Consider the following 9,434-nt stretch of genomic DNA (forward strand, 5'->3'; position numbering starts at 1 on the left):
CTGGGAAAGAAATAGTGATGAGCGAATATACTCGTTACTCGAGATTTCCCAAGTACGCTCGGGGGTCCTCCGAGTATTTTTTTAGTGCTCGGAGATTGTTTTTTTTTTTTTGCCGCAGCGGAATGATTTACATCTGTTAGCCAGCATAAGTACATGTGGGGGTTGCCTGGTTGCTAGGGAATCCCCACATGTAATCAAGTAGGCTAGTAGCTGTAAATCATTCAGCTGCCAGGATGAAAAGTAAATTTCCGAGCAGTCATAAACACTCGGAGGTCACCCGAGCGTGCTCGGGAAAACCTGAGCAATGAGTACACTCGCTCATCACTATTAAGGAGCAATAGATGATCACATGCAGAAAGTAGTATGGATTATATGTTTAGTTTGAAGGGTGGGACGAGGTGGAGGAGAGTTGAAATGCTCTGACACATTCCCTTTCAGCATTGTTGGATTATCTCCACAGACTTAACTGACCTAAGGGTTATGGTTTGTTTGTTTTTTACTTTCTCATTAGTTTATTTTTTGACAATTATTGTAAGTGCTACCAAAGTGATTTTAACACCTAGTAATCAAATACATTGTGCAGGTAGATTGTGAAGCTGGTTAGGATGTTTCCTTACTACCCAAACTTTCTCAGTTGTATAATCCTGTACACTGAGGAATGTTGGAAAACGGTTGTGACCAGTCAACTTATGCTGCCATTGAAAACTGTATTGTTGTCCAGTACAATCTCATGATCCCTCCCATGAGGTTTCACATCTCTAGCCACTGTAATCGACCTTCGTATTAGTTATTCATACATTCGTCTCCAACCCTCTTCCACCATGTTATTTCTTTTTTCAGAGAGGGATCGGCTACAGTTGACTGGTAACGATGATAACCTTTGTCGCATCTGCATGGACGCCGTTATTGACTGTGTTCTCCTGGAGTGCGGCCATATGGTGACCTGCACAAAATGTGGCAAGAGAATGAGCGAATGTCCCATCTGCCGTCAGTACGTGGTGCGGGCTGTTCATGTCTTCAAGTCTTAAGCGTCCAGACCAAATAAAAGAAAAGTGGGTGACGGTTCTATGCACTGGGGATCAAAGTGTGTACAAAGAATCCTGGTTATATGTATAATGTTTGAGTGAACTTGCTAGATGTGTTTTGTACTAAATTAACAGGTAGGTTTTGTTTATGAGCTACATGAGGTTTGGTCAGACAAAATGCATGCGTGTGTTTGTGACTCTGGAATGGATGACGATTCTTATCAATAAAATCGATATACTTGTTGGAAACTGGACTCTGTGCGCATTCAGAAAGTGAGATTTAGATCATTTGGAATTCTGTTAAAGAAAAAAAAAAAACTGAATTCTTTGTATCTAAGAGGACCGGTGTCTTAAAAGGGTTGTCCACCAATCTAACAACCCCTTCTCAATCATGTTGCCTCCTTGTAAAATAATGACACTTGTACTTGTCGCTCTTACAGCAGTATCGGCACTGGCTTTCGTGCAGCTCCCATGACCTTATGTCAAATGATCCCTGTGGCGAATCAGCGGCCTCTGCACTGTCTCCTTCGGACGTAATTGACTTCAGGGAGGTTAGAGCTGCGGCTGCTCTCACTTTCTCCGGATGTATCAGATTTGTCCGATGGAGGAGATCATGTGACATAACTTTTTTTTTTTTCTTTTCTCCCCCATATCAGTATCTATATTTAAAAAAGAAAAACCTGATATAAACTGTCATTTTTTTATGGCACATTTCCATTAAAGGTAAGGTACCGCGTTTGTAGATCATTCAATAATCAATGTAATGTAGCATGCTGTTATAACCAAGATTTGAATGCATGTAAAACAGATTTCGTGTATTATACCAGTAGAAAGAAGGAACTGAGGGCTGACATCTTGGTTTCACAGCAGTAGCACGACACTAGCAGTGTCATTTTACGGCACCCCATGGACATAGGGTCCGCGGCGGTCTATTATCTCCTATCTCTAACATTGAAGAGGCATTAGCAGTGAGCTGGGCACGCCTCTGTGGGCTGCACAACTCACTGCTGTAGGTGTGACTAGCCGCCATTTTACTATAGCCTAGTGCTATCTGCCCAGCTCCACTTGCTCTCTATCGCTGCAGGACAGAAGCGCTGACTGGAGCCAGGAGAGTGGGGACTGGAGTGCGGGTGATTTACCTCCCTGCTCCTCTGTACTCCACGTACTGCACGTTCTGAGCGGACATCCTCTGCTCCTCACACGCTGCCCTCCCTGGGTGCTTCTCCTTCTATGTCTCCGCCTCCCCACTTGCACACAGTCCCGGAGATCTCCGGTAAGCTGCACTCTCCCCCTGTGTCGCTCTCCCTCTCTGTGCGGCATGGGGGGGGTCTCTATGCGTGTGTGCAAGCATCGTCCGATGGGACTACAAGTCCCATCAGACGATGCCTGCTACACTGACAGTGATTGACACATTAGCCAATGATGGGACAGTAGTAGTCCCATCATCCGGCTAATGTGTTGAATAAAAAAAAAAAAAAAAATACTCCATACATACATGCTGCATACATACATGCTGCATACATACATGCTGCATACATACATGCTGCATACATACATGCTGCATACATACATGCTGCATACATACATGCTGCATACATACATGCTGCATACATACATGCTGCATACATACATGCTGCATACATACATGCTGCATACATACATGCTGCATACATACATGCTGCATACATACATGCTGCATACATACATGCTGCATACATACATGCTGCATACATACATGCTGCATACATACATGCTGCATACATACATGCTGCATACATACATGCTGCATACATACATGCTGCATACATACATGCTGCATACATACATGCTGCATACATACATGCTGCATACATACATGCTGCATACATACATGCTGCATACATACATGCTGCATACATACATGCTGCATACATACATGCTGCATACATACATGCTGCATACATACATGCTGCATACATACATGCTGCATACATACATGCTGCATACATACATGCTGCATACATACATGCTGCATACATACATGCTGCATACATACATGCTGCATACATACATGCTGCATACATACATACACGCTAGCTACATACACGCTACCTACGTATATACGTACATGCTACATACTCCATACAGTACATTCATACATGACATACATATAGACATACAGTACATTAAACATAGATTTCATACTCACCATTACTTGTCATTTTGTTCCCCGAAGCCAGTGTCATCTGTAAAAAATATGAAAAAAACAAACAAGCAATATACGCCCTTGTCCGCAGAAATCCACGAGTGTCCCACGACGATCTCCCATGGAGAGCAGCAGCAACAGATAATGCAACTGCTCTCCAGGGGCCCCAGGAACACAATGACGGCAGGAAGGTATCCTTCCACCACTGTATTCCTCCGTCGCTGTAAAAAAAAAAAAAAAAGTCCCTAGTCTCACTTTATGCCATTGCTGTATGATACATTTTCCCAGGCAGCAATTGTCATAAACTGAGACTTTGTCCTAAGGTAACCTCTCAGTGATGCACTGCAGGAGCCATTGTCTCCTGTCAGTGTGTCACTGAGGGTCCTATAGAGCAGTGACATCACCCGATGTCACTGTTCTATAGGGGAGATCGTCGTGGGACACTCGTTATTAATTGGACTACGGCGGACAGGTAGTATACGGTTTATTATTTTAAGTTTTTTTGCAGGCGCTGAAGTATGGTAAGTATGGTGAAATGAATATTAAAATACTTTTTCCTAATGTGTGCGTGTTTTATTTTCCCTTTCTTACTATTGGATTAATAACGGATAGGCGTCTTATTGACGCCTCTCCGTTATTAACACGGCTTAATGTCACCTTACAATAGCAAGGTGACATTAACCCCTTATTACCCCATATCCCACCGCTACACGGGAGTGGGAAGAGAGGGGCTAAGTGCCGGAATTGGCGCATCTTACAGTTGCGCCATTTCCGGGGCGGCTGCGGACTGGTATTTGTAGCCAGGGGGGGGGCAATATCCATGGCCCCTCTCTAGGCTATGAGTATCAGCCCGCAGCTGTCTGCGTAGCCTTTCTGGCTATAAAATATAGGGGGGCCCCACGTAATTTTTTTTTTTTGCGGACCCCCTATTTTAATAGCCAGTAAAGGCTACGCAGACAGCTGCAGGCTGATATTCATAGCAGGCTACAGATCTTGGTCCCCGGCCGTCGGCTTTCCCCCTCTGGCGCAGAAAGTTGCACGGGAGCCCACACCGTTTTTTTCCTTTTTTTTTTAACCCCTTCACCCCCAAGGGTGGTTTGCACGTTAATGACCAGGCCAATTTTTACAATTCTGACCACTGTCCCTTTATGAGGTTATAACTCTGGAACGCTTCAACGGATCGTGGCTATTCTGACATTGTTTTCTCGTGACATATTGTACTTCATGATAGTGGTAAAATTTCTTCGATTGCGTTTATTTGTTAAACGGATATTTGGCGAAAATTTCGCAATTTTCCAACTTTGAATTTTTATGCCCTTAAATCACAGACATGCGTCACGCAAAATACTTAATAAGTAACATTTCCCACATGTCTACTTTACATCAGCACAATTTTGGAACCAAATTTTTTTTTTATTGAGTTATAAGGGTTAAAAATTGACCAGCAATTTCTCATTTTTACAACACCATTTTTTTTCAGGGACCACATCTCATTTGAAGTCATTTTGAGGGGTCTATATGACAGAAAATACCCAAGTGTGACACCATTCTAAAAACTGCACCCCTCAAGGTGCTCAAAACCACATTCAAGAAGGTTATTAACCCTTCAGGTGTTTCACAGGAATTTTTGGAATGTTTGAAAAAAAGTTAAATGTTCATTTTTATTTACACAAAATTTATTTCAGCTCCAATTTATTTTATTTTACCAAGGGTAACAGGAGAAAATGGACCCCAAAAGTTGTTGTACAATTTGTCCTGAGTACGCTAATACCCCATATGTGGGGGTAAACCACTGTTTGGGCGCATGGCAGAGCTCGGAAGGAAAGGAGCGCCATTTGACTTTTCAATGCAAAATTGACTGGAATTGACATGGGACGCCATGTTGCGTTTGGAGAGCCCCTGATGTGCCTAAACATTGAAACCCCCCACAACTGACACCATTTTGGAAAGTAGAACCCCTAAGGACCTTATCTAGATGTGTGGTGAGCACTTTGACCCAACAAGTGCTTCACAGAAGTTTATAATGCAGAGCCGTAAAAATAAAAAATCATATTTTTTCACAAAAATGATCTTTTCGCCCCCATTTTTTTATTTTCCCAAGGGTAAGAGAAGAAATTAGACCACAAAAGTTGTTGTGCAATTTGTCCTGAGTACAACGATACCCCATATGTGGGTGTAAACCATTGTTTGGGCGCGGGGCAGAGCTCGGAAGGGAAGGAGCGCCATTTGACTTTTCAATGCAAAATTGACTGGAATTAAGATGGGACGCCATGTTGCGTTTGGAGAGCCCCTGATGTGCCTAAACATTAAAACCCCCCACAAGTGACACCATTTTGGAAAGTAGACCCCCTAAGGAACTTATCTAGATGTGTTTTGAGAGCTTTGAACCCCCAAGTGTTTCACTACAGTTTATAACGCAGAGCCGTGAAAATAAAAATTCCTCTCTTTTTTCACAGAAATGATTTTTTTAGCCCCCAGCTTTGTATTTTTACAAGGGTAACATAATAAATTGGACCCCAAAAGTTGTTGTCCAATTTGTCCTGAGTACGCTGATACCCCATATGTGGGGGGGAACCACTGTTTGGGCGCATGACAGAGCTCGGAAGGGAAGGAGCGCCATTTGGAATGCAGACTTAAGTGTATTGGTCTGCAGGCGTCATGTTGCATTTGCAGAGCCCCTGATGTACCCAAACAGTAGAAACCCCCCACAAGTGACCCCAAATTGGAAACTAGACATCCCAAGGAACTTATCTAGATGTGTTGTGAGAACTTTGAACCCCCAAGTGTTTCACTACAGTTTACAACGCAGAGCCGTGAAAATAAAAAATCTTTTTTTTCCCACAAAACTTATTTTTTAGCCCCCAGTTTTGTATTTTCCCAAGGGTAACAGGACAAATTGGACCCCAAAAGATGTTGTTCAATTTGTCCTGAGTACGCCAATACCCCATATGTTGGGGTAAACCCCTGTTTGGGTACACGGGAGAGCTCTGAAGAGAAGGAGCACTGTTTTACTTTTTCAACGCAGAATTGTCTGAAATTGAGATCGGATGCCATGTCCCGTTTAGAGAGCCCCTGATGTGCCTAAACAGTGGAAACCCCCCAATTATAACTGAAACCCTAATCCAAACACACCCCTTACCCTAATCCCAACGGTAACGCTAACCACACCCCTAACCCTGACACACCCCTAACCCTATTCCCAACCGTAAATGTAATCCAAACCCTAAGGCCTTGTTCACACTATCCTTTTTTTGCTGCGGATTTTTCAGGTCCTGATTTGGAAAAACCGCAGTGCAAAACCGCGGTGGTTTTCACTGCGGTTTTCTGTCCTTTTTCTACTGCGGATTCCACTGTGGGTTTCCAGCTGCACTTTCCTATTGGTGCAGGTGGAAACCCGCTGCGGAATCCGCAGAAAGAATTGACATGCTACTTCTTTTTTTCCGCAGAAAATCAGCGCGGATTTTCAAGCCGAAAAAAGGAAAGTGGGCACAGCGGTTTTGGTTTTCCATAGGGTAACATTGTACTGTACCCTGCATGGAAAACGTCTGCGGATCCGCAGCAAAAACCGCATCGTGTGAACATAGCCTAACCCTAACTTTAGCCCCAACCCTAACTGTAGCCTTAACCCTAGCCTTAACCCTAACCCTAACCCTAATGGGAAAATGGAAATAAATACATTTTTTTTATTTTTCCCTAACTAAGGGGGTGATGAAGGGGGGTTTGATTTACTTTTATAACGGGTTATTTAGCGGATTTTTATGATTGGCAGCCGTCACACACTGAAAGACGCTTTTTATTGCAAAAAATATTTTTTGCGTTACCACATTTTGAAAGCTATAATTTTTCCATATTTGAGTCCACAGAGTCATGTGAGGTCTTGTTTTTTGCGGGACGAGTTGACGTTTTTATTGGTAACATTTTCGGGCACATGACATTTTTTTATCGCTTTTTATTCCGATTTTTGTGAGGCAGAATGATCAAAAACCAGCTATTCATGAATTTCTTTTGGGGGAGGCGTTTATACCGTTCCGCGTTTGGTAAAATTGATAAAGCAATTTTATTCTTCGGGTCAGTACGATTACAGCGATACCTCATTTATATCATTTTTTTATGTTTTGGCGCTTTTATACGATAAAAGCAATTTTATAGAAAAAATAATTATTTTGGTATCGCTTTATTCTCAGGACTATAACTTTTTTATTTTTTTGCTGATGATGCTGTATGGCAGCTCGTTTTTTGCGGGACAAGATGACATTTTCAGCGGTATCATGGTTATTTATATCTGTCTTTTTGATCGCGTGTTATTCCACTTTTTGTTCGGCGGTATGGTAATAAAGCGTTGTTTTTTGCCTCGTTTTTTTTTTCTCACGGTGTTTACTGAAGGGGTTAACTAGTGGGACAGTTTTATAGGTTGGATCGTTACGGATGCGGCGATACTAAATATGTGTACTTTTATTGTTTTCTTTATCTAAATTTTAAAAAAAAATATTTATGGGAATAATATTTTTTTTTTCCTTTATTTAGGAATTTATTTTTTATTTATTTTTTTACACATGTGGAAATTTTTTTTTTTTTTACTTTGTCCCAGGGGGGGACATTACAGATCGGTGATCTGACAGTGTGCACAGCACTCTGTCAGATCGGCGATCTGCTGTGCAGGGCTGCAGGCTTACCAGCGCCTGCTCTGAGCAGGCACTCGGTAAGCCACCTCCCTCCCTGTAGGACCTGGATGCCGCGGCCATCTTGGATCCGGGACCTGCGGCGAGGAGGGAGGTAGGAGACCCTCGGAGCAACGCGATCACATCGCTTTGCTGCGGCTGTCTCAGGGAAGCCCGCAGGGAGCCCCCTCCCTGCGCGATGCTTCCCTATACCGCCGGCACACCGCGATCATGTTTGATCGCGGTGTGCCGGGGGTTAATGGGCCGGGGGCGGTCTGTGACCGCTCCTGGCACATAGTGCCGGATATCAGCTGCGATATGCAGCTGACACCCGGCCGCGCTCCCCCCATGAGCGCGGCCGATCGCGTATGACGTACTATCCCGTCGGTGGTCATACGGGCCCACCCCACCTCGAGGGGATAGTACGTCAGATGTCAGAAAGGGGTTAATTCAACGCTCATAAAGGCCTCTTTCACACTTGCGTCGGTACAGGTCCATCGCTATGTGTCGGGCCTACGTACCGACGCACGTTGTGAAATTTGTGCCCGACGTGGGCAGCGGATGCAGTTTTTCAACACATCCACTGCCCATTCTGAAGTCTGGAAGGAGGGGGCGGAGTTTTGGCAGCGCATGCTGGTTTTTTTTTCTGCCTGATGTTTTTTTCCGCCGGATCCGTTTTTTTTTTCTGCCGGATCCGTTTTTTTTTTCTGCCGGATCCGTTTCTTTTTCCACCGGATCCATTTTTTCTCGCCGGATCCGTTTTTTTCTCGCCGGATCTGTTTTTTTTTTCCACCGGATCTATTTTTTCCCGCCGGATCCGTTTTTTGTCGCCAGATCCATTTTTTTTTTCCGCTGGATCCGTTTTTTTATCTGATGCTGCTGCTCTCCACGGGAGATCGTTGTGGGACACTCGTGGATTTCTGCGGACAGGTAGTATATTGGTTGTTTGTTTTTTTTCATATTTTTTTACAGATGACACTGGCTTCGGAGAACAAAGTGACAAGTAACAGTGAGTATATGCTGTTATATGTACTGTATGTCTATATGTATGTCATGTATGTATGTATGGAGTATGAATGTAGTATATATGTATGTAGCATGTATGGAGTATTTTTTTTTTTTTAATATTCAACACATTAGCCGGATGATGGGACTACTACTGTCCCATCATTGGCTAATGTGTCAATCACTGTCAGTGTAGCAGGCATCGTCCGATGGGACTTGTAGTCCCATCGGACGATGCCTGCACAGACACAAAGACCCCCGGCAGGCCGTACAGACTCCCCCGGAGAGGCCGTACAGACCACCCACGGTCCCACAGACCCCGGAGAGGCCGCACAGACAGCCACGACCGGCACAGTCCGGCGGAAAAATGGCCGCTCCTTCCTCCCCGCAGTTAGTGCCCGCTTCATACTCCCCTCCAGTCAGCGCTCACACAGGGTTAATGCCGGCGGTAACGGACCGCGTTATGCCGTGTTTGACGCACTCCATAACCGCTGCTATTAACCCTGTGTGTCCCCAACTTTTTACTATTGATGCTGCCTATGCGACATCAATAGTAAAAAA

General features: G+C 44.0%; 1 protein-coding gene across 3 annotated transcripts in view; it reads left to right on the forward strand.

Moving 5' to 3' along the window:
- The window catches only part of RNF34 (ring finger protein 34), a 76,622-nt gene extending 75,343 nt beyond the window's left edge, over positions 1 to 1,279 (forward strand). For all 3 annotated transcript variants that reach the window (XM_077292964.1, XM_077292973.1, XM_077292958.1), the window contains one exon: positions 841 to 1,279. In XM_077292964.1, the coding sequence (XP_077149079.1) occupies positions 841 to 1,028 (188 nt within the window). In that variant the 3' untranslated portion in view covers positions 1,029 to 1,279. The remainder of the gene's footprint in view (positions 1 to 840) is intronic.
- Positions 1,280 to 9,434: the final 8,155 nt, after the last annotated feature.

The sequence above is a fragment of the Ranitomeya variabilis genome, chromosome 1 (assembly GCF_051348905.1).
Source record: "Ranitomeya variabilis isolate aRanVar5 chromosome 1, aRanVar5.hap1, whole genome shotgun sequence".
In the NCBI taxonomy this organism is placed as follows: domain Eukaryota; kingdom Metazoa; phylum Chordata; class Amphibia; order Anura; family Dendrobatidae; genus Ranitomeya; species Ranitomeya variabilis.